Source organism: Haemorhous mexicanus, chromosome Z (genome assembly GCF_027477595.1).
Source record: "Haemorhous mexicanus isolate bHaeMex1 chromosome Z, bHaeMex1.pri, whole genome shotgun sequence".
NCBI classification, from domain to species: domain Eukaryota; kingdom Metazoa; phylum Chordata; class Aves; order Passeriformes; family Fringillidae; genus Haemorhous; species Haemorhous mexicanus.
The window spans coordinates 61,494,305-61,520,289 of NC_082381.1; the positions used below are offsets into that span (position 1 = coordinate 61,494,305).

The 25,985-nt window shown below is 40.8% G+C and overlaps 2 protein-coding genes across 3 annotated transcripts; one reads left to right on the forward strand and one right to left on the reverse strand.

Moving 5' to 3' along the window:
* Positions 1-227: 227 nt before the first annotated feature.
* Positions 228-10,924, forward strand: AK3 (adenylate kinase 3). 2 transcript variants are annotated; one of them, XM_059873165.1, is made up of 6 exons: positions 395-534; positions 2,727-2,785; positions 4,751-4,870; positions 7,706-7,878; positions 9,516-9,634; positions 10,564-10,924. In XM_059873165.1, exons 3-6 carry the CDS (start codon positions 4,810-4,812, stop codon positions 10,685-10,687), a joined length of 477 nt encoding a protein of 158 aa, XP_059729148.1. In that variant the 5' UTR covers positions 395-534; positions 2,727-2,785; positions 4,751-4,809; the 3' UTR covers positions 10,688-10,924. The 2 variants fall into 2 exon arrangements, with proteins under 2 accessions (XP_059729150.1, XP_059729148.1); XM_059873167.1 differs by lacking the exon at positions 2,727-2,785 and having other exon boundaries at positions 228-534.
* A 3,152-nt stretch (positions 10,925-14,076) lies between these two features.
* CDC37L1 (cell division cycle 37 like 1, HSP90 cochaperone) lies at positions 14,077-23,408 on the reverse strand. The gene is made up of 7 exons (XM_059873164.1): positions 23,233-23,408; positions 21,663-21,944; positions 19,253-19,343; positions 17,198-17,313; positions 16,790-16,912; positions 15,737-15,892; positions 14,077-14,796 (listed from the first exon to the last, which is right to left on the reverse strand). The coding sequence occupies exons 1-7, from the start codon at positions 23,335-23,337 to the stop codon at positions 14,695-14,697; spliced, it is 975 nt and encodes a 324-aa protein (XP_059729147.1). The 5' UTR covers positions 23,338-23,408; the 3' UTR covers positions 14,077-14,694.
* Between the last annotated feature and the right edge of the window lie 2,577 nt (positions 23,409-25,985).

The following is a 25,985-nucleotide window of genomic DNA, read 5'->3' on the forward strand; positions in this document are numbered from 1 at the left end:
CTGAGAGGGGGCAGGGGCTGACAGCTTAGGGAGCAGCCAAAATGGGCCTCCTGGGCAGAGGGGTGCGGGGAAACTAGTCATGGCCGGTTGAACAGTGATGCCTAAATGCGGTCTGATGCGACGCTCTAAGATGCAATTTGCTTCATTTATCTTTTTATGATCGTTATTAATTTATCCCTCCCTCCCCCCGTGCACTTACGTAAAGGATCTTTCCTTCCTGCCCCTGATTGACAGCCGGAGAAGCTGCCGCTGCTGTTCCCGGGGAGGACCGGCCCGCTCTGGCCGGCGGTGCGAGGCGGCGCTCCCCGGGAAGGCGGCGCTCCTGCCGTGATCCTGCCGCGCCGCTGCGCGCCCGCGGCTGGAGCAGCGGGGACAGCGGGGACAGCATGGTGGTGCCGCCGCTGCTGCGCGCCGTCATCATGGGGCCGCCGGGCTCCGGGAAAGGCACCGTCTCCGCTCGCATTATCAAGCACTTCGGCGTGAAGCACCTCTCTAGCGGCGACCTGCTGAGGGACAACATGCAGAAGAAGACAGGTGGGCATGGGGACGCGGGTGGGGATGTGTGCGCGGCGGCGACGACCCCTCTTCCTGTCCCCGTCCCGCGAGAGCGGTCCCACGCAGCGCCGCGGGAGCTCCCTCGTGACACAGCTCCGCTCCGGGAAGGGACACACGCTCCCAACACGCATCCCTGCTCCCTGCCCCCAGCCCCGCTCCTTCCCCCCCTTCCCCTCCGAGAAGGGAGGGGCGCTTCTTTAACGGGGTTTGCTGCTCCCACCTCCGTGTGCCCCCCGCGCACGCAGAGGTTGGGTGACTTCACGCAGCTCTTCTGGAGACCAGAGGCCACTGAAGCGGGCCTCATGTCTGCCGCCGTGGGTCCTCCATACTGTCACTTGCCAGCCTCTTCATGGAAGTGGACCGGGTTATCCTGTTTTCCTTGTTTTGTTACACCTCATTGCTTCCTTGTCTTGGGTGCTTTCCATAAGCACCCAGTGGTTTTTGTAGGTGTTTCTAATAGGTCTGATAGCTTCTCATGGTTTCTCCAGCTGGAAGCATCCTAAAAGAGAAAAATATTTACATTTTTCAACAGGCAGAGCAAGAGGAGGGGTTTTGGGCAATCAGACATTTTTGGATGTTCATTTGATTGAAGTAGGGGTACTTAGAATTGTTAACAGCTATTCCAAAATTATGCCTTGTCCTGAGCTGGCAGGCATTAAATAGTGGTGCTTTAAAAAAACAAAACAAAACAACAACAAAAAAAAAACAATGTGCAAAATTTTCAAACTGCATAGCTTTAAAAAGTATTTTTGTCTTATGAGTTCATATCATGCTTAGGTTTCAGTATGGTCTGTGTTTACATACAGTGATGCTTATACTGGGTAAATATACAAATTATTCTCGATGAACAGTTCTAGCTTGACCTCTGGCCTCAGCTGAGATACCACAGTCCCTCTCTCTGGTGAATTTTTGCAATGATGGAAGGTCCCCTCCTGACTTCCACATCTGTTTTTCTGTTTGGTGGGGTGAAAAACCTTGTAAGAACCATCTCAGGCTGCACGTGGTGAAGTGAGGGTACTATTCTTTCCAGCAACTTCAAGCTTTTGAAAATTCCATTCACTTGTAAGTATCACTGTAGTACTATGACTAGGTAACTGGCAGTCTGAGTTTTGGAATACTCATAAGCGTGTTTGAAGGTGAAGCAGTTGTGATGTGATTCCTATGTCTTCACACAAATTTTGTTTACTCAGTAAGGATAATGACTTTGGTACACTGACTGACTTTACTATTGTTGGTATTGTAGATACTGTAAGTTAAGAATTTGCTAGGAGCACACCTACATAGACAGACCTGATAAAATTCATGCTATTTCTACTTGGTTGCACAATCATACATTTTTATTTACAGAGGGTCTCAAAACTGTTCTGTTATGAACTTTCAGTGCAAGACATGGTGGGTAGCCATTCCAAGAAAACAAAGGAAATGTTATTTTACCAAGTGTTTTGAGGTTTACAATGTTTACTAAATACTTTAGGTTTTGTGCAAGACCACAGCACCAGAATCTTGGTAAAGGTTGTGTGAGAAGAAGAAATTCCAAGTGGAAATATATTGCTTTACTTGAGGTGGGAGCCTGAAGTGATGGAGAGAGAAGTGATTACACAAAGAATTCTAGATAGGTTGGGCAGGTGAAGGACTGTGAAGGAGAGCAAACGTGAAATGGAAGTTTAGCAGACACATTAAAATCCAGAATATACAGAAGGAAGTCAGTGGACAGCTTAAGAGGTGAAGTTTGCTCTAAATTAGCTACAGCGGAATTTACCAGAATCTGCTACAGAGTTTCTCATTCACTAGTAAATCCAGATGAAACTCTACTGCAATTTCATTGAAAGTCAATCACTAGTTTCAGAAATGGTTCCCAGAGGGTTGAGATGAAGTATGAGGTAGGAGGACTAGGTAGTACACTGAAAATAGTAGAACAACTGAGTGGCAACCCAGACAGCCTGGACAAATTCAGTCAAGGCAAAGATCCATGAGTTTTGACGACAATGGAAGAGTTCTGCAATTTCCAATTCTTTGGGAAATGAGTTACACTAAGATGGGCAGTTAAAGCTCTTGGAAAATTAGATATTGCTAACAGTAGTTATATGGTGCAAATTTTCTATTTGCTGTCTTGTGAAAATGGACATTGTTGAAAAGTCCTGTTGAAGATGAGTGTCCTTATCATTCTGCAGTTATTGTCATGTTCTTCTGGACAGTGGAGAGAGTCTGTGACCACTTCTCTAATGCTAAGGTAATTATTGTCAGGTTATGGCTAGAGCTTGATTGCTGTAATGTGGTTAGAACCTGCTGATGGTTTGTAGAGCTATGGAACATGGATACCAGTCATGACCTACAAAGGAAAGAAACCTGTGTTACCTGTAATTCTGAAGATTGCCATGCCTTTAGTGGTTTCAGACTCAACCTGAAAAAGCCCAGAACCAAATAAAATCTACAAAACCCCATGAAATCCACTCCCAACAGTGGGGGGGGGGGGGGGGGGGGGAGGGGAAAACTCTGAGCTAGTGTATCAACTTTTTGTCCTAATATGTGACTATTTGTGTATGTTTCTGCCTATTTTTTTTTCCCCTCTGTAATAGTGACTTTCTAAATTACCTGAGTTCTGCAGAGGGGGGCAAAAGGCAGCATCTTTCAAAGTCTGTTGGTCTAATAATAACTTGCCATATTCTAAACCTTTCTGGGCCCAAAACCTCATGAATCTTTCCAAAGTAAGTTAGAATTGTTCCTTGTGAACCTTGTCTTGCAAAGTTTTTTGGATCATTGCGGCTAAAGCAATGCTGCAACATAAATCAGTAGCAATGCCAAGCATCAAGTATGCTTTAAACTATCTAAGACATGATTTATTCCTTCTCCCAACCCACTTTTTCAGGGTACATGGTTCAAAGCACACTAGAATAATAAAAAAGATATGAAGAAGGGAGGTGGGGAAGAGACACTTTGTACACAGACAGACAGTCACCTTCTTTCCAGTTTGTGATATGCTGGAGGACTCGAGCACCACAGTCTGACTCTTTTCCATATAGTGAGGATGTTTTGAAATCTGGCCAAGGTGCACAGTGCCTGTTTCTAAATGGTCTTTGTACTTTTCAAAGTCTGACTACAGATGTGAACAGGCAGTGAGGGAAAATTGTTCCTTTATTATTTTTTTTTCTCATCACCAAAGATACTATTTGCATTATTTGAGGGCATGTACTGCTTTTCAGCTGCCTCATCTGAAGAAGGGCCTCTGTCCTGTTGCACATTTCATGCACTGAGTGATGGGACTGGCATTTATCACTGCTTTCTGCTGAAAGTGGGTATGTCAGTCCATCCCATTTTCTCTTTAGTTTTCTATAACTAGATCTTAACTGGTTCCAAGTAAAGGCTTCTGCAGACCCACAATAAAACCAGTCTAGCTGCAATTCTGGGTTACTTAACATAATTGGGTAATTGTTTTATAAATGAAAGATATGGAAAGATATGGAAACTTTGTGCCTAGGACACAACCTAGGCAAGTGAATTTCTTCCTGGCTATATGCACGATTTGGGTGAATGCTACTGCCTGCCATGTAGGAGCATAGTGTGATAGCTGGAAAGATAATACATGGGTGGAATTTTAGTGAGCCAGTGGGATAAATGACTGATACTAAAGGTTAGTCAGTTCCATGGGAAAATACTGGTGTCTGTGTACTCCCATAAATAGTGTACAATATCCATAAACACCCTCTTGCCATTCTAGTAATCATAAGAATACATATCTGCAGACTGCCAAAGGCTTTTATGTTTGTAATGAAGCCTAAGTGCAAGTTAATAACTAGCCAGTAAGCTAAGAAAATAGACTTTCTTTTCAGGAAGTCTGAGGGCTGATATCTTAAACTTGTATCCTTTCTGTCGCTTATTTTGAAGACTCTTGGTCTCTCCTCATTTTAGTTTTTGGAACTTCATATTTCAAATACATACTAGTAAATTTATTCAGAGAGTGTGAGGATAGAAATGTGTTTTGCCCTACAGGTGGATCTAATTAATCTGATATGTGTTTGTATGGTCAGATCCTAGTTGATCATCTGGATATTTTTTAATTTTGGTAAGCATGCTGTCTGCCTTGTTTACAACTTTTCTTTGTCATTCCAATCAAAACAATTTTTTTTTTGCAGGCTTGTGGGCTTTTTCTCATTTGCTGGTGGTCAGAGATAGTGTAATGCAAATTTTACTTTTGCAGAAGTGGGAATCCTTGCCAAGTCCTACATTGACCAAGGGCAGCTTATTCCAGATCACATCATGACACAACTAATGCTGAATGAGATAAAAGGTCTAGACCAGTACAACTGGCTATTGGATGGTAAGTTTTCATGTTGAGTATCACTATATATGGAGAGAAAATCTTCTCTGGAACACTTGGGACTGTTTTGGTCGCTGGTAGCCAGCTTGTGAAACTTTCAGCAGATAGTCTGCCCCAGTTTCCCTGGCTGACAAATGCTTTGGGTGTACCCCGCCCCCAGAACATTACAGGGATATTTAACACATGTTAAAAAGGATAGTTCAACACTCCAGAAGAATTTCAAAACTGGCAATTCTGGTATTTCTTATGATAATTCATGTGGTATTTCCCCATTAAAATAGGCATTGAGAAGTTTCTTTTTTAAAGTATTTTCTTATTAAAGTCCTTGGGGAATGGAAAGCTTTTGAAGGATGAGGCTTTGGAATTATTTAAAAGGCAAGGTATCAAGCAATGTGATGCAGTAACAAGGTAAGTATGGAAAAGTACTGCAGCAGTGTGGAGTGTAATCAAAACTATTGCTCAATTGTCTCCTTCATTTTCTGTTTGGTTCTTTTCTCCAGAGTGAACTGTTTTGCAGTTCTGCAGTGTAAGCTCATTGCTTCAGCATTCTTGCTAGAGAGAAAATGCATTTGCTGCTGTCTTCATGAAGTGGATGGCTCTTGTTATTCCAGCCCATGGGAGTAGAGTTGGATGCCCAGCACAAAAATAGTGTCTAGGCTGGACGCATGCTTTTTCAGACTGTAGTCACAACCTGTCTCAGTAGATAAAACAAAAAAAGTTATTGGTGTGGCTTTCTATTTGGAGGGAGTGAAAAATCCACAGTGGCCTCTGTCCCTGAGTGCTTTATTATAGTTGTATTTATGATTAGTTGCTCCTACGTACAGTGATATGTTCTGGTGGCTTTAGTCACACTTGGATTCCTTCCTGAGAGAAAGGCTTTATTCCCACAGTGAACAGAACAATGAAACCTAAACCATAAAGTAAAGAATGGCAGATACTGTTTTTTTTCCCTTTAGTTTCAGGTCCCATGTACACACAGTTCCAGTCTTGTGGATCTGGATGTGTAGCAATATAGCTGTGCCCACTGGCAGCTCTCAGCAGGATTGTGTTAAGACCATAAGAGAATAAATCAATTTCTGCTGCATGTTAATGTGATCCTGCCTTTAAACTTTTGCAGCAGAAATTTTGTCTGCATCAGCATTTATAATGAGACCCAGTGAATTACTCTTGGGATAGCTGTGGCATGATGGGCTTCACTGTTCTGTCGAAATGTGTTAACCCAAAATCTGAAGTTTGGTAACTGCAATGCAGAACAAAGAGATGGGGTCAGTTAGCTCAAACCAGAGTTGCTAAACTGCTTGCATGTTCACTTAGCCAAATACTCATTTACTGCCTTACAATAGGTTGGTGGCTTCTAGAGTCATAGCAGATATAGCAGTCTGAGCTGTGTGTGTCTGTGGGTGTAATCCATTTAGATTTATGTGCTGTATAATCTAGAGCACTTTTCTCTGTGTTCCTGGAATCTTCACCATTCATCACCTCTTGCAGGGCTTTTTCTGTATAGAGAGAACACTATGTAGAAAATGTCAGTTCAATTTCAATGAAGTGCTTTCCTAAAGGCACTTCAATTTGTTGAGGAATTTTTTCATTACCTCAGTCCCAAGCAAACTCACTTTCCAGCTGCATAACTTAGAAACATGGTGGCTGTTAATAGTAAGAAAGAACAGCAGCTCTTGAACAGTGTTCAACAGCAATGTTGAAGACTGAAGACCTGGCTCTCCCTCTGCTCTTACTATTTAGAAGTATTTTCATGAGATAATGTGAATGTGTGAGAAATAGGATGAGGGCATGACTGTGATGCAAGCCAGGTGCAAGAGACTTAATGCACAAGCAAGGACTTGGTCCGAGTTAATCATTTTTGTAATGATTTTCCTTACTCCTGCATGGACAGATCAACATTATGCAAGAGTTTCTTAAGTTTGTGCCTATTGGTATTTGCCTTTATGAAGAAGTTTACTTGTACAGTATGATGCAAATTAGAAGCTACTGAAGAAAACGAGATTATTCTAGAGCTTATTGAGGAGAGGAACTGTTCCAGTGAATACAGGATACAATAGCATGTTCTGCAGTAGCTTTGACCACTGAAGGTCTTGTGCTCAATTTTTCATTTCAGATTCTTTGTGGAGATGTTGGCTTTTTTGTTCTTCGTTCCCACTGCATCCCTCCTAAGTTCCACTAGATTATCGAATAGTTTAAGAACATAGAATAGGGAGCCACAGAGTTCATGGGGCAAAATGCAGCATCTTTGAAGTGAAGAGACAGGTTCCTGATCAGTCTGAGTGTTGTCACAATTATCATATCTGAGGGCAGTTTGATGCACTAAAACTCTTAGAAACCTTCTAAATCCTGTACTGCCTCTGGTGAATAGATTTGGCTTACTGCAACTGAATAAAATAGGTTTGTAATGGCCACCACCTTAAGCCACTTACATAGCTGTGAAAGTAAGATATATCACAGATGTTTCTAGGTTGTTTTCACTGGAGCTTTTATTATTCCAAACGTGTATACAGTGCTTTTATTCAGTGTAGTGGTATGTGGTATATATATGAATATGGGGTCTTTTTGCACTTATTTGTTGCACTTTTAGGAAGATGATTAGCTGAAATGAAGAAATAAAAACTGGGAGGCATTTAAAAAGTTAAAATGCCATGACACACTGAAAGATATTGGAAAACCTGATGTCTCTTCCATTCTTCCATCTTTATAGAACATGACAATACTTTTTTTTTTTTTTTTTTTTTGCTGTGTAACAATTATTTCTTTAATTATTCAATCCAGGTAATTTTTGCTATAACTCTGCTTTCAGAATTTTATGAAGTTGTTTCCTTTAAAAAGGTTTCCCCAGAACAGTTGCTCAGGCAGAAGCCCTTGATAAAGAATGTCACATAGACACTGTGATTGACCTAGACGTGCCATTTGAGACCATAAAGTGTCGGCTTACAGCACGCTGGATCCACCCTGCCAGTGGCAGAGTCTACAATCTTGAATTCAGTCCTCCCAAAGTGCAGGTAAGCAATATGCATTGGTGTTGGCACTAAATAAGTATTGCATTGTGTTTGCCAGCTACAGTAAAATATTGTTTGCATAATGTGTTTCAAAACACAGCAGCTCAGAACAAAAAGGCTCATCTCACTTCTTGGGAGTGCAGAATCTTTCTTTTCTGGTAACACTGTGCTGGTATGAGGGTATGTTAGTGACCTGGCAGAACCTCAAGGTGTTGAACAACGTTTTTGTCCCCTGCAGAGCAGAACACCATGGTGTTTTGTAAGCACTTGTTAAAGCTGTTTACTGATCTGGAATACTGTCTGCCTTGAGCACTGGCACAGGATCTGGGCATGGTCTTAGCCTGTTTGCAGCCTGTACAGTCCAAAATATAGATTTCTTTTCCTTCCTCCAGAGAAGTCATGTTTTAAATACAGGAAACACCAAACCAGCAGTCAGAGGAATCCACTTAAATGCTTTCCCTGTGTTTATATTTAACCAGGATGGGTATTTTCAAGGGAAGAGCTGCTATACTGCAAAACTGGATGTAGAAATGTTCAAGTCAGGGAAGCTTTTCAACAGATTTTTATGACTTGATATATCCTAAAGAGGAGCTTGAAGATAAAGACTGTACATTGTTACCTTAAATTTTTTCAAGAACAATTTGCTTTAGTGCAACTCAGCTAAAACTGTATTTCATCCTTAACTCTAACTTAGCTGTTGTGGCATCACATTTACCTAGAAGCTCTATTAATTTACATCAGAAGCACAGCAGGTCATGTAGTTTGGATTTCAGTGTAATAGGAAAAGAGGCCAGCTTGAAATACCAGGCAGGCACTGGAAGTGAGCAACTGAAAATGTTGCCTTTGTTTTGTTTGAAACAAGGTGTTTAAAATCATGGTTATTTTCAATTGCAGAAGAGCACAGGCAAGATGGAACAGAGAATTCTCAGACTTAAAAGAGTAGGCTTCAGCTGCCAGAGCTTTGCTATTTATGATCTGTCTTACCTTTCACTAATTAGCAGACTTACCACAACACAGTGGACTGCAATACTTACATTGCAAACACGGAATAGAGCTAAATAGGTGAAATAAGGTTGTCTCTATTTTCTTAATAGATCTGCAAAATGCTTACTTAGTAGGAACATTCACACATTAAGTCCCTACCTCTGTAGGGAAAGCTTCAGCTAACTCTTATGCCATTTTTTGTACAGCTGTTGTTAAATGGTAACTCTTCCATTTTGCAGCTTAAAATCAAAGGGCCATTAACTCCTTTGCCCATTTTAGTATTGTCAAATGAAGGTCCAATTGGTCTCTTATTTCCAGTTATACAGGAATGTATTACCAACAGTATTGTTTTCCCTTGCACATGGAGGTTTTATCTTCATATTCTCCATATTCTATGAATGTTCCAGAGGACAAATTAGTCAAGTTACAATGATTCATTGGCAATACTGAGAAAATATTTTTAACTGACAGACTTTTACTGGCAAGTGAACAACTTACATTCCAGACAAGAACACAGGCAGCAGCCTCTCTTTATAAGCAGAAATCTACACTCTGATTAAGTGCAAATTGATCATAATTTAAATAGAAAATTACATAAAGCATGCTTAAAGAGAAGTAAGCAGTATACTCTGGTATTTGCTTTTAACCATGATTAGGGCATTGACGACATTACTGGCGAGCCCCTTGTTCAGCGTGATGATGACAAGCCAGAGACTGTAAGCAAGAGGCTTCAGGCTTATGATGCACAAACAAAACCTGTCCTAGAATATTATCGGTAAGTAGTAAAATCTGTTCTTCCACATTCCAAAATCTTACTGTGCATCAGCATAGCGAGGAACAGATCTCTCTGCTACAGAATATATTATACCACAACAGCGAGTGTAGTGTGAATAGCTGTGTAGCTTTCATGAACTCAGTCAGAAATCAACCCAGTAGACTGAGTATGACTTTTCAGGGTTGCATGAGACCTTCTGGAACCTGTGTGGTGAAATAGCCTGTCACTGCAACCAGCCACATTTAGCTTCATAAAGAATGCTACATTACTCAATATATCATAGTATTGTTATGAGCAACAACAGCTCTGGTGGGTAACAGACAGTTCCTTTTTTTGCAAGAATTTACAATATTTTGTTTTCTGGATGTGTAAGTAGAAACTTTTGTAATAAGTGCAAGAGGTCAAGAAGCGATACACAAATACTGTTAATGAGGATTTAAATGTGGTTGTTCTAAGAACAGAATTGTGACTGGACCCAGCTAGCAAGACTCTTTTGGAATAAGTAGCTAATTCAGAATTGTCATTTGCATTGTGAAGTGGAAATAAATTACTAGTTCTTTTAAGAGTCAAAATTATACATGTTTCTCTTAATGTAAAGCTGCAAGCATCATACTGCTAATATATAGATACATAGTAGGTCACCATGTAGACCTCTAGTTTTACCTTGCCCAGACAAAGAAATTAGACTCTTGACAGCATTAATGATTGTCCTTTCTGTATTTCCATATTCACTACCCTTCATTGTATTCTTCCAGGACTGTTGAGCAGAAATCGATGTCTAGCCTGCATTTCCAATGCTACAGCTTTCTTGGTGTTACATCACATGCATATTTTCACACTCCTGCTGGGGTTATCTTCAAGTGAGGTGGAGATTTTAGAACAATTAAACAATTTGACATCTGTAATGCTTTCCTATTTTTCTTCCTTAGGAAAAAAGGGTTATTGAAATCCTTTTCTGGAACAGAAACCAATAAGATCTGGCCACATATCTATGCTTTCCTTCAAACGAAGTTACCAGATGTAAGCCAGAAAGATGCTGCCAACCCCAGGTGAAAATGGGTCAAACTTCTGCTCATCTGTCATAGCTCACTCCCAATTACATGAGATTTTGCAATCAAGGATTTGTCCAAGTAGTCTACCAGACTCATCAATGATTTAAGTCCAATGCAGTCCTTAACTTACACTATGGTAAAATTTTGTTGCCTGTGGTTATCACAATTACTTCAATGCTGTATTTTTTTATATTAAATATACCTAATTTTAAAAATACAGTAACTGTCTTTAACAAAAGCCAGTACTCTTGTGTCTCTTATTTGGAAAACACATTTGCAATATTGTTTGATGAAGGAAACACATTTCAGAATACAGTTTAATTAGAAAGCACATTGACTGATTTACTCAATCAGTAAATGAAGCAATGACAAGAACATGCAAGCACATTCCCTGAACATGTGTCTAGCTGGAGCTAGCCAGAAGCTGTGAAGAACAATGATCACTGGTCTGCAAAGAGTCATTTCAGAACAGAGCTCGTGTGTATGGAAACTGTTATGGAAAGGTTAGCTTGTTATTTCCTTACACAGATGTGACTTCATTTTGCTCACCATAAATTACACTTAGGAGCAGGGCAAATTATCTAAGCAAGTATTATGCTTCTATTTCTGCCCTCAGAGCAACTGTTTTGCAGGCATGGGAAATGGAGTTTCAATGACATGCAACACATTTGGTAAAGCCTCCGCCTTTGTGTGACCCTGCAAGACTTTATCAGTAAAAAGATACTGAACAGATTGTGTAATCTGGTCAATCTGTAGCTAGATGATCTTGACCAGTGAATGTCTTTTCTACTATCTTTGAAAAGAAGTGCTCACTGATGCCAGTGACATGATTTCCAGTGGTCAAAATATGAACTTTGGCCTATTACTGTAGCAATTTTTATTGTAGCAACTGGACTGGTTTTCACCAGGTTCTTGTCTCTGACCAGCTCTTGGGTTAATTCACTAGATAACTGGAAATACAAACTGCCACAGTCCACAATTTTTAACAGTCTAGGGACTGCAGACACTGCTATTTTTCAGTGAATCCTCCCAGCCCTTTTTAAACACTAATCAGAGAGGAAGTTTTAAGAGTCAGAAAAATCTGAGGAACAAACTACACTGTCTAGGTAATGTCTGAAGTAGCTGTGTCCTAGTAATGCAGGTTCCAATCTCCTTTAGCAGTGACTGTAAACAGCTACAGAGCAGGTGTGTTGACATACCTTGGACTGCATCTGCACATCCAGTTTTAGCATTTTGAGTATTGAGACACATTTGAGCCTAAAAAGAGATAGTCACTGTAGAATTTGTGACCTTTTCCCCATACTATAAAAGAACACTATGAACAGCAGCTATTAGTACAATCAGTTTTCCTTTCATTTAAAGAAAGCTTGCCAAGAAGGTTGACCACTTGTACTGTCCTCTTGAGGAAATGCCTACATATTAGTGAGAAACCTTGATTAGCTGCTTGTATTATTACATTTTGATTTCAATAAAAAAGTAAATTTTTTTTCACCAGCATACATAAATTTCAGTGAAGCAGAAGGAGGAGCAGGAGGGAATCTCCTTTTTATTTGACACTTATTTCTGCACCATACAGTTTTACCCCCTTGGAAACTTAAAAAATAACTTCTACTGTGTAATAGGTTGTTAGATCAATTGCTCCACTGCTAAGGGTAGCAAGTCACTGTGCTATATTGCCCTTACTACCCTTGCATCCAACATTCAGTTAAAAAACAACCTGAATTTACTTGTTTTCCTTAAGTTTCCCTTAATATTTAACTAATTATTAAGGAGGAGGTAGTGTTTACTTACCCCTTACTGGAATATCTGTCAAGTTTAACCAGATGCAGTAGAAATTTGTATTTTTTATCTCAAATTTGCATGTGGTACAGAACTGCTCCTTGCTCTTTAATCTTCAGTCTGTTTGCAAAAGAAGACTAGAGAGCAGAAGTCATATGGAAAGCTAGTTCTATGAGTGTATCTGCTATTGCATTGCTACTAATACTCTGGTATATTCTGCAGACTTAGACTTTTCCACATCTTGGCTGTAGGCAAAACTGAAAATTACTGGATTCTATTTCACAGAATCAGAGAATCATACAATCATTAAGGTTGGAAAAATCTTCCAAAATCATTGAGTTCAACCTCTGACCATCATCACCCTGCCAAATGACTCACAGCTCTAGGTGCCATGTCCAGTCATTTCTTAAACACTTCTAGGGATGGTGACTCCAACACTTCCATGGGCAGCCCATTCCAATGCTTGGCAATCCTTTCAGTGAAGGGAGTCCTCCTGATGTCCAACCTGAACCACCCTGGGCACAGCTTGAAGCCATATCCTCTCGTCCTGTTACTTCTTAGCTGGGAGAAGAGGCCAAACCCCACCCAGCTATACCCTCCTTTCAGGCAGCTGTAGAGAGTGATAATGTGTCCCTGAGCCTCCTTTTTTCCAGCCTGAATAACCCCAACTCAATCAGCTGCTCCTCACTGGACTTGTGCTCCACTGCTTCACCAGCACCACTGCCTCTCTCCAGACAGACTCCAGAAGCTCCATGTCCTTCCTGAAGTAAAGGGCCCAAAACTGAACACAGGATTTGAAGTGCAGCCTCACCAGTGCTGAGAACCAGGCGCAATCCCTGCCCTGCTCCTGCTGGCCACACTGTTGCTGGTACAGGCCAGGATGCCACTGGCCTTCTTGGCCATCTGGGCTCACATTCAGTCATTGTCCCCAGCAGCCCCAGGTCCTTTTCCTGAGGGCAGCTTTCCAGCCACTCTGCATCAGCCTGTGGCACTCCCTTTGGTTATTCTGCATGAACCAAAAACTGGAGGTAGGCTATGACCACTGAACTCTTGAAATCAATATGCCTTCCAAACCTACATAAAATCAGGACAATTCAGTAATGGATGATGAATATGTATGGATGCCACTACCTGGGGCAGAAGCTGTCTTTGCTAGTCTTCCAATTAAAGTATACATTTTTATAGACAGACCTGCTCTAATAGTAGCAAGTGAGAAAAGCACAGCAGAGTTCTAGAGTGCAAGGTTCTGTGCAAGGATCTGTTGTCTAGAAAATCTATTTGGATCTCCAGCTTCTTAAACAAGAAGCTTTTAATGCTTTTCCTCTTAGTGTTTGAGTTGACAATGTCAGAAATCCACTTTGGTTGAATAACATGGGACGTAACTTTCAAACAGTGCATGACACCTCACCCTATGCGACTTGTAACAAAGTGTTTTGTTTAAACTGAGGTCTTAGCCTAACCCTTGTACAAGTTCCCTTCATCAATTACTTCAACCATAACAAGACTTAGTTTAAAAAAAAAAAATGAAGTTAGCCTGATGAACAAGAAGAGAAGCAGACTCCCAGAAATCATACAACCCAGCACTCAATTTTAGACAAGTGTTACTTATGCTTTAGGATTAAACCAAGTTATGTTTAATGAAAGTATAATATAACATTTAAATCCCCTTAGTAGAGGTAGAAAGCCAGTGTTTTAATCTAATCCATTCAGATCAGAAATACTGATACCAGATACTGATTTATTGCTATTAGTGATAACCAAATTTGAGAGCTTATACTGTCAGCAAGGTAGCATGAATACAGTTGCAATCTCCAATATTCAGAGTAAAACATATCCACATCTGTAGTAAGACAATAGCAGATCCTACCAAGAATCTGCTGCTTCTTGTAAACATTGTATTTGTGCAGATGTTTAATTTCTAAAATCATGAAAGGCAAGGTTAGTAGCAGAAAACACATCCAGTTTCACATTCGGCAATATAAGAACCCTGCTCTTCAAGGACAACTAAAAACCTAGCAGCACATTTCAAACAATATTAAAAGTTTTTTCTTAATTACCCACCCTTCAAAGTCCCCCCTCGCCAAATCAAATAAAAACAACAAAAATCTGACACGAAAAATAAAGTGCAGTACCCAGAAAAATAAGTGTCAAGAAAATAGCCATGTTTGTTTCTTTGGGGAAAAAAAAAAAAGGGAAATAAAAGAGTACTTGGCCTCAGTCTTAAAAGTACTATAATGTGTCCATCATTTTAGATTCCTCTTCATCTCTTTGTATCACAGAGTTGAAACTGCAGACATCTGTATTTATGGAACCTTGTAGATCTCCTGTGTTCTGCAAAAAATGAAAAACTGACAGCTTAATGTTTTGTAATTGCATAGATGGAGGGAGAAAGAGAGAGAAACAAGGACTGTTTGCATTGCCCATCTTATGATGAGACAAATTTACAATAGAAAGGAAGTAAGGTCTGAAAACATCATCAACCAGTATTATGTCACTGTGTCAAGAATTTTGAAAATTTGCTAGCGTATCTTGTATTTGATCTTAGTATTTCTAGCACCTAACTGCACATTTATATAAAATTCAGCTGTTTGATCTACATCTGAGAGGTACTTTAATCAAATTATTTTAAACAAGTACTTTTCAATTGTGATTCTTTTCCTAATACATAATTTTTGACAATCTTTTAAGTTGTTTCTTCATTCCAGAATGTGGCCATAACTGGAACTGCAAAAAACAACTAAGTGTTTTTTGTGTCTCCCTTTTATCACAAAGGGAGACTTTCCTTAGACTTGACTTCTTCCCCAGAGAAGTTGGGGGTCCCTGGCAGTGTTCAAGGCCAGGCTGGATGGGGATGTCTGGCCTATGAAAGGTGTCGGTGCCAAGGCAGGGAGTCTGGAACTAAATGACCTTTAGGGTCTGCTACAACTCAAACCATTCTGTGATTCTCTAACTTACTGATCCCATGATTGTACACTGCTTGTGGTGATGACTGGGAATACAGTTCTAGGATCTGATCGGTTTTATCATTTATTTTAGGCATGAAATGTAAAGGCAATGAACAAACACATAGTTTTGACTTTATGCTGATGCTGTGAATTTCAGCAAGTAAAAAGAAAGCCCATAAATGCCTTGTGTATTAATAACACTACATTATATATCCCAAGCACCAGCAATTCCAGAAATAATCCTCCTTATATCTCATAAAGATACAGCTTCTCTAGGCAGGACCTAATCCTGCATTAATTAAATTAAATCTTGGAAATCAACCTACCTGTAAAAAAGATGTCCACTCTCCCACACAACCAGGATTGACATTGAGATCATGGAGTAACATAGTTTGAAAGCCATGTGATTGTGACCAGATTCTCACTCTCGCCTTGAATGCCTCAAGTTCACTTTTAAAGGCCTCAAAGTAGCCTTCTCCTGTCTGCAAAAAGAAAAATGAAGTATTTGTTCTTTAGCCAGATTTACTTTTGAATTTTAAGCTTACACAGTGCTGAAAAAAATCCATGAAGTAATGACATGCAGTTATACCTTTTGGGGAATAACAACTGTGAACCACTCAGAAATAAAGTTAGTCAATTTGAAGTTATGTTTCATGTAGATTTCTTTTTAAGACAATCTGTAGCATTTAGATGCATAAATAAAGTAGCTGATTTATCTGAGAACATGTAAAACTAAATCTAATTTTAGCCTGTAATTTATTCCAACTCATAAGGTATTGTTACAACAGGTGCTTGTTGAAGCCCTTTGGTCAAAAGTTAAGCACAAACGAACTCATATTTTAACTGCACTCATTTAGGCAATATCAAGATCCATTAGTCTTGAACAACTGAATACAGTCTACAGCAAATCACAGTTTCAGTTTTCCCGCCATTTTCCTACAAAGCTCTGGATTGTCCCATTTCAGTAATGAGAAAGGGACACTATTTATACAGCTGCACCACTATAAGGGGCAGATGAAAAGGAAAAGTTGCGACAACATGTAACTAAACTTTGAAAATAATGTGTAATTAGTCAATAGTCAGACCAGTTTAAGATCAGTTGGTGTTTGCTGCTGTTAGTTAGTTATTACTTGTCTGTAACACACCTGCTGTCCCCCAGCTGCATCTTGCTTTCCACCTACAACAAGCAAAATCCACTAAGCTTTCATTTGCAGAACCGGAATAACAAAGTATTCTATCTAGAAAATAACTGCTATCAAAGCACTGTCCCATAAGCCTAAATCAGTCAAAAATTTATTTAGCCTCACATGGTTGGGGAGAAATCCTCTCTAAAACATTTGTATCAAGAGTTTCTCACATAATTACCCAAAATGACTTACTTTGGCTTTTTGGAAAAAGAGACGAAAACATCCTCTTGGATCCACATTGCAGCTTCTGGCAATTTCTATAATAAACTGCATTACAACTGCTTGGTGTGCTACTTGCTCCATCAGAGCTCTTTTCTGATAAAAAGAAAAAAAGTTAAAGTTCTGATTTAAAGAAGTTTCCTGAGATTATATTTCTAAAATTCAGCGGAATTTCCTTTTGTTCCAGTTCCTAAGCAGATGTGAACTGATGCTTACATAAAAAAAGAGGACTCATAATTAGCTATAACTAGATATAAATGTGACAATGCACTATCAATAGAGAGAGCTGGAAGAACAGTTAAACAAGTTAATGAAGTTGGTCACCTTTCTACTGTGCAAATGGGGAAATGCGAGCTTCCAAAGATTTAAACATCTTCATACCTGTTCAGCTTCTAGATGAAAGCACCACAACATGAGATACCTAGATGTTTCTTCGCATACAAGGTACGGGTGATCAGACAAAAACCTTTGACTATCATCCCATCTGCTCAGCATGCCTAATAAGAGAAACACAGTTAAGAGATAAATGACTTAATGCATCAAGGAAGTTAGCTGCATTGATACCAAGTATACATAACAACTTGGCAGTTTACTAACCTCAGAATAACAGCATGCAGCTAAATTTGGGAATTTATACATCTAACCAATGCTGAAAGAGCATTACTAGAAGGCATAATTAGTCTTTGAAGATGCTAAAAGTAGATTATATAGTCATGCACTCCTAGTAATGCTGATATTTTTAATCATTCTCACAAGCTAACAAAGAGGTATAGATATCTATTAGTTACAAGACCAAATAGCTCAAAAAGTTTATGAACAGAGATTACATTAAGTGATTCTAACAAACACAAATACTCTAAATGTTTGCAAATAAAAACGCAAAGAACAGAACCTGTAATCTGTCAAAAATTAAAGTGCTTCTAACATATAGTCTGCAAGATTTTTAGAGAATTCAAATTAATTATACAAACAGTTTGATCTCAAAAACAAACCCAAACCAGTATTAGAAAGTTAATCAGAACTTTGAATGGTGGTATCACAGCACTACCTTCAGGTAACAAGCTGAATGTAAAAATCAGAACTCAATACTCGTAGCACTTCTTAAAGTTGTCCTTCAAGTATCTCTGACAGTCATTACTGGCAACAGATACCAGATATACAGCTCCACCTGTCTATCAGCACATAATTATAACTGGGCTAAAGATTATCTCAGGTCATTACCAATGAATTATCTTAATACTAGCAAACAAATGTTGAAAGAGAAAGCAACAGCTTGTATTTCTTTTGACTGTTTTCAAGTTATTCTGCGTAAATTCTTCATTGCTTTGAAGCCAGAGGAAGATACAGAAACAGGACTCATGCAATGTAGTGAAGTCCACATTGCCCCTTGGCAGCAGCTAGCATGGAACAAGTGACTTCAGAAAGGACTAATGTACTGTGGCTTTCTACAGTGAACTTATGTATCACAAATTAAAATAATAACATGCCTTTGAACTCAGGAAGAACTAAAAAAAATTACCTTCTGTAATAATGCTGATTCTTTAACAGTCTAATTTGAATTTAGACAAAAAGGAATTTTGCCCTTCTCTAGCTAGGAAGCCTACAAGACAACCTCTTCTTTTTTTACCTTCTGAAATGCATAGGAGGAGAGATGTTTTCTAATTCCAATATCATTACGCTGAACAGTTAAGGTACTTAAGAGAACCTGTGCCTACTACTGCTATGTGCATACTTTTGGTAGTGCTGTGCCTTAACTTGACACTTGAAAAGCTTGCTAAGGCTAACAGGGCTCAAAACCCTTTCTTTAAAACAGCTTTAAGCCCCTCAGAAGACAAAAAAAATAGTAAAAACAACTTTGTAAGAACAACTGAATTCTGCCAATCTAGTCTTATTCCTGATTGTTCCAGAATTCCAAATATGGCTGTACTATACTATAGCGTGAAACCAGCTGGAATGGCAAGCACTTCAGAGAACCATAAAAATTTTAGATTATGTTCCAAGATCAGATGTGTGCTCAATCGGGTTTAACAATTACGACAGAGCTAAAGTGACACCTAGTGGATAAATAAGTATAGTTCTAAACACACAATTCTGAGCATACATACTCTCACTGTAGGTGTTAACAAACATGTCCATTTAATCAGCCATTACCCTTACAGATTAACAGATGTCAGAAAATCATTTAATAAAACATTTAACTTAATCTCCTTTAAAAAAGGAGAGAGCCGTGGATGATCGATGCACTTTTATATACATGACTTATATGTCTAGGAATGTTCCTGCCTTTTCCCAACGGTGTGGAATATCCCTGGAGTCCTGATAAAATAAAACTGAACAGTCTGTCATTTAGGTCTTTCATTTATTAGCATTCATTCTGTACAAGAAGAGCAACACAAATTCTGTAGGAATCACAGAATGTTGGAAAAACAGACTCACCGAAGTGTCTAATCTTTTGTTCATGTTTTTGCATAAGTGGTTCAGACACAGCCTCATCTTCAATTTCTTTTCTTTTTTGATTAATAAAACTCTGAGGAAGAGAAAGATTGTACTGTCACATAAACTCCACAGATACTGCTTAGTGATATAAAGGAGTTATTATACTTTAATATGTTACTATTTAAGTGACTATGTTCTAGTTTTAGAGTTCAGGAGGGTTTTTTTCAGAAAATGTCTTACCTAGTAACAAAATTTCAAAGTTTCCTTATAGTCTCTGAAAAACTTCTGTTTTCATATAGGAACTTACTGATTTGTTAGTCATGAGAATCATGTACATTGCAGTCTGGATCAGGAAAATTAGGAGGTGTGATATTGATGCCAAAGTGATTTTTGCTTTTATATATTCTTCACATCTATTTGTGGCTCTGCAGCCTATTATTGTATAACTATATAGATTCATAGCTAGAATTTTACCTACTCGGTTAGCAGGAAAGACAAAACACATTCCTAAAAGCTCAATCCTCATCTAGTTTCTTCTGAGACCAAGGACAAGACTCTCCCATAAAAAACTAGAGAGAAATGGGGGCTTCAGAAGAGAGTTGAACCAAGAGGGGGAATTACCTCAACATCTGTGTTTCTAATTGGGCACTCTTGTCAATTATGCTAATTTGCTACACTTAGAAAACTGTAGTTGCTCTATGCCACATGTGCACCTTTGGCACATTTTTCAGCCTGTATTTCGTTGTGTTGTGCACCTGAAGGGACCCTTCATAAAAAGTTAACCACATATTTCACCTGTGTCTGGCTTGTGACTTTAGGGCTCAGTAAAAGGCATTGATAGTTATTGAAATTAAATTGTGAAATCAAAGATAAGATCCTACTATTAAAAAAAGTTCATGCTAAATAATTTGTACTACAGTAGACAGTATTAGAAACGAACTAAGTTTCATATTCTGGGTTGGATGGGACATTTAAAGACCACAGAGCTTCAACCCTCCCTGCCCAGGCAAGAACATCTACCACTGGATTAGGCTGCTCCAAGACCACTCCAATTTGACCTCTGTTGCTTCTAGGGATTGGGTTTTTACAGCTTCCCTGGGCAACCTGTTCCAGTGTGTTGATAACCTAATAATAAAAAAAAAGTCTTTTGTATATCCAATCTAAATCTATCATATTTCAGTTTAAAGCCATTCCCTCTTGTCCTGTCAGCACAGGCTGTGATAAAAAAAATGTTTTTCTCCATCTTTCTTATATGGACCCTTTAAGTACTGAAAGGTCACATGAAGGCAAATTAGGGCTCTCCAGAGCCTCCTCTTCTTCAAGCTGAACAACCCCAGCTCCCCCAGCCTTTCCTAACAGGAAAGGTGCTCCAGCCTTCTGATCAGCTCTGTAGTGCTACTCTGGAGCAGCTCCAACAGGAGTCCTTCTTGTACCAGGGACCCCAGAACTGGGGTTTGCTGCATTGCTTTGCAGGTGGGTCTCAGGAGAGCAGAGGGGCAGAATCCCCTCCCCGGCCCTGCTGCCCACACTGCTTTGGATGCAGCCCAGGACATGTTTGCCTTTCTGGGCTGTGAGTGCCCATGGCTGGGTCAGGTCCAGCCTCTCACCCACCAGCACCCCCAAGTCCTTCTCAGCAGGGCTGTTCTGGTCTATTCATCCCCAGCCTGTTTTGGTACCAGGGGTTGCCCCGACCCAGTTGCAGCACCTTGCAGTTGGCCTTGTTAAAACACATGAGAACGCCATGGGCCCACCTCTCCATCTTGTTTGGGTCCTCTGGAAGGCCTCCTTCAGGTCTGACAACCATGCCACTCAGCTTGATATCATCTGCAAACTTGCTGAGAGTGGCCTCAATCCGTCTGTTTAATTTAATGAAGACATTAAATAACAGTGGTCCCAGTAGAGACCCCTGAAGGACACCACTGGTCCCTGGTGTCCATTCGGACTCTGAGCCATTGATCACTACCCTTTGCATGCCACCAACCAACCACTTTCTTCTCCACTTAACAGTTCACACATCAAATCCATCTCTCTCCAGTTTAAGAGAGAAGGATGCTGTAGGAGACCACATCCAAGGCTTTGCAGAAGTCCAGATAAATGAAATCTGTAACCCTTCATCAGTCCACTGATGCTGTCACCTCATCATAGGTCATAGATAAGGCCACTGAATTAGTCTGGCAGGACCTGCCCTTGGTGCAGCTATATGGAATGTCCTGAACTACCTCCCTGTCCTACATGTGGCTGAGCACAGCTCCTAGAAAGGTCTATTCCATGACCTTCCCAGGCACAGAGGTGAGTGACACATTGTGTTTTTGTGCCACACAAGACACAGAAGACACTCAGAGACTAGTAACAACTGGAATGAACAGAAGAGGCTAGCACTTGCTTCCATGCACAATGATACAGGTCATACCTTATTAAAAACTTCTTTACTAACAGGATCTGTGTTCCATAGATTCTGTCGTTCCCTCTGGTTCAGTGCTTCTTCTTTTCTTCTCCACTCTTCCTCTCTCCATCTCAACTCGGCAGCTTCAGTCCTTGCTTGAGCAGATTCCTGATCACAGGATTCTGAATTATGCAGTGCTAAACTACCGAATTTTTGCTGGGCTTCTGCTAGGTTCCATGTGCATTCTACAGAGTGCTTCACAAACTCTCTTTCTTTTTGGCAGGCTAATTCAATCCCTTGGTTGTATGTCTGTGAGGAAAATCAGACATGCTATTTATGGAGAGAAAATTGTTGATTTATAGTTTCTATAGTAGCAGACTGGCCTAAATCCCAAAGCTAATAATAATGCACCTGGAAAGCACCTTAGATATGCAGCATTGTAATAGCAGAAGTGATAAAGCATGGCAATGTACGGCTAGGTCTTCTAGAAAGAGATCTCCAACTCAAGTCACCCTATGTGTGACTTTACACTTTATTAAGTGTATTTGCAAAATCATGGATCATGTGCTGCTATCAGTAATAGACTCCAGACTGCAGAAATACTTTTGATGCAGCTGAAATCCCTCTGGCTATCTCAGGGTTGGAACATTAGCAGCAGCCAAGTGTGAGAATACTCTGAATATACACTTCTGATAAGAAACTATTTGGCTTATGATGTCAGATCACAGCAGGAAAGTAACTGGTGCTGCCTGCATTTCAGTATTAGTACCCAAACAAATGGCCAACATCCTCTCTTGAACTGATGCAAGAAGTGGTATTTAAGTCATAAGGTAGCCAAGGCCCAGCACAAACACATGCTTCTTTAGGTCAAATCTGTTGAGGATGTCTCTACTCATAGCTGGGAGAGAAAAGGACCATCTTAAGCAACCCTATTTATATTATTTCCAGGTGTGTGCTCAGAAATCCCACTCAGTAATATGCTAAGCCTTTCCCACCAAGAGCGAAGAAAAATGCATCCATATGCATTAGCTCCTCAGCCTTCCACTGCCACGTTATGAAATCTGCAGTGCTGATAGCCTCTGGCAGGGGCACACGAAGGACAATTTGTGAAAAACTATCTGAAGGCAACTTTAACGCAAGTAAATCAAACTTATTGTCCCAACTTTGTCTGAGAATTACAATATTTTTATTTCTGCAGTAAGAAGAAGAAAATTCCACCTTTGGAAAAGTAACGTAATGGCAGCTCCTTGCGAGACCACACAGAATTCCTTACAACGCGTTTATAAATCGCCGCCTCGCCCTGGCCAACAGAGGAACACACCTATTTGCCCCTTGGGCACAGGGACGCTGGGATAACTCCAACCCAGCTCCCTCGGCATCGCCTGCCCGCGGTGGAGCTGTTACGCAGGGCGGCCCGCCAGACCCCACCTGTTCCCGCCGGCCCTCGGAGCCCCGGCGGGCGCTCCCGCACGGCCCCGTCCCGACACGGCGACCCCGCTCCCACCGCCGCCCCTCCGCGGGCCGCGCCGCCCGGCACCGGCCCACACCGCGGGCGCCAGACGCGGGGCCGGGCTGCGGGGCCGGGGCGCGGGCGTACCTGCACCTCCGGAGAGCGCTGTCGGAAAGCGGCAGCCTGCGTCCGCTCCTCGTCCTCCTCCTCCGGGGCGCCGCCGTCCCGGGAGCGCGGCTGCCACAGCGCCATGCCCGGTGCCGTCCGGCGGCGCGACCCGTTCGCCGGAACTGGGGTAGCGACACTTCCGCCGATCGGAGGGCGGCCGGGAGCGCCCGCCCTCGGCGTGGCGGGAGGGGCGAGTGGCGGGCGCGCCTCCGGGGCGGCAATGAAGGCAGCGAGGCGGGCGGGGCGGCAATGAAGACAGCGGGGCGGGCGGGGCGGCAATGAAGGCAGCGGGGCGGGCGGGGCCCTGCCGCGGGTCCGCCTCGCCCGCGGCTCCTCCCCGGTCCTGGCCTTTGGTGTCGCCGGTGCCCGTGTCGTGCGTCGGCCCTTGTCCCTGCTCCCGTCACTGTCTCTGACCCTGCCGCTGCCCCTGTCCTGTGCCGTCGGCTGTCCCTATGCCTTTCCCTGACCCTGCCTTTCCCGAGCCGCTGGGAGGCCGCTCACCTTCCTGCAGGCTGCCCAGGGCGCTGGCAAACTACCGTGTGTGTGTGTACGTGTATATACGATCCTTCAGTCCTAAGAGCTCCTGGGATGCTGTCTAGGGTGTCGTAATAGCTTGGCTCTTCTCTGGGAATGGAAGTTAGCATATAATGAGGCCATACCTTTGTGATAGCACCCTCGTAATGATTAAAATGTGCTCTCGTTGTAGCCATAATTTTTACCCATGGATTGGCTGTTTAGCTCTTCCTCCTAATAGGAGGTGCTGACTGATTCTTTAGGGGTCGCAAGTGTAAAGTCTGCAAGAAAAATATGCCAGGAAAGCTTTAGATTATATGGGAAGGTAGGGGACGTGTTGCTGTGCGTTGTTTATATAACAAAGGGATTACTGCTGTGGCTAAAGGGGTAATACTAGTATGTTGCTCACAAGAGTTCTCATGAGATAGAAGAAAAAAAAAAGGTTTTCACTCAATCGTTTTCTTGTAATCAAATGTTTCTGTGTAATGCTAAGGCCTATTAAATTTAGTCCCTGTTACAAAGGACTATAAAAGCAAAAAATACAAAATGAGAGGACTCCCAATGACAGCTCTTAACCTGGCATTTTGAGGTTATCAGTAATAAACCAAGGGCCACTTAGTCTGTTCTGGGATAGGGTCCTGCAGACCGGACTGGTGCACATGCCTAAGACTAGACCAAGGAATTTTGTGTGAAAGTAACCTTTTGTTTCGTAAAGTTACATTTCCTGGTGTGTTTCTGGCTGAGAAACAAACATATTTCTCAGTTTGTGCATCTTGGATCAACACAAAGAGGGAGAATGAATGCCTTCTTCCTGTTACTCCTCTCTTGTCTCATAAGGTGTGCTTTGAAAAGGTGTCTTTGATTTGTTGCATGTTTTGGGATAGAAACTGATGCTTCAAGTCTTGTATGATACGTAATTCAGGTGTAATCTTATTTCTCTTTAGAAGTGGTAGGTTATTCTTGTTTCACATGTATCTCAACATAATAAGATGCATTATTGTGCCCATTCCTCAAATGGAACTTCACATTTCTTTAAGATTTTATGATCTGGAACGCTGACGTAAGTGGTAATGAGAGGTCATCTCCCACGTGGACATATAATATAATTATAATGGCTATCATTTGTTAACATTTCTGTCTGTATAGAAGACATGTGATGTAAATGGAGACCTAAACAAATTATGGACAAGTGGTTTTAGTGCCCTTTTACATGTCATTTAAACACCTGGAACTGGTGATAAGAGGAGTCTCAGTGTTTTTCCTGTACTTTACTGTATGTTTATGTTGTTTTTGAAGATAACTTTTTAAAAAATGGTGTAAGATAGCATGCCTGTGTCTGCTGACAGGCAAGCTCATGTTGAAGCCATTTGCAAAAACAGGTATGCAAGAAGTTTAGAGGAACAGTATATTTCTTGTCTATTTGATCCAAAGTCTTCTTGATTGTTTTTTCAAATAACTCTTACTACCTGTGTGTTTCTTTAAAATTGTTTACATCTGGCTCTCAAGAGGCTTTTCTTTGAGTAGCATGATTGCTTTTACTTTCCTCTCTGGTTGTCCTTGACACAAGTGGAAAACTACACATGGAAACTAAAGCATTATTGTCATTAAGGCCTGTCTCAAGGTAAACTCAACTCTGAACACGTGACTCTTTGATCTCTACGCAATAAAACCCCACAGTCGTGTTATGACCAGAAATGGGAAATAAACCCACTTCCAAAGATATGTTTACTTAAGGCTAAGAGTAAAGTAATTCACATTAAATAGGTCCTGTTAGATAAGTTCATCTTTCATCTTACCACACATTAGGGTTTTTTTTGTGCCTGTCACCTTCATTAGTAGGTGTTGACAAACAGTGAAGTAGCACATTTTCTAGGAGAAAACATTGCTTAGGTCAGGCCTCTTTAAAAAAGACAATTGCTAAAATATGTCTGAAAACACTGCTGTCATTTGAAGACGTACGCTGATGACTTAAACAAAAAAAAGAGTAGCAAATATTAATAAAACAAGAGGAATGCAGCTGAATGCATCTTCTCTAAATAGGTAGAATGTCCAACATTTATGCCCAAATGAAATCAGTAATAAAATTCCAATTTACTTCAAGGGGTCAGAATTTCACTCCAGGATGTGCAAAGAGTATTTGAATAAGACATAATTCATTGTAGCAAAATAGACAAGAGCTAAAGGCAGACAAATGCATTTGAATTTGTTTCTTAATAGGT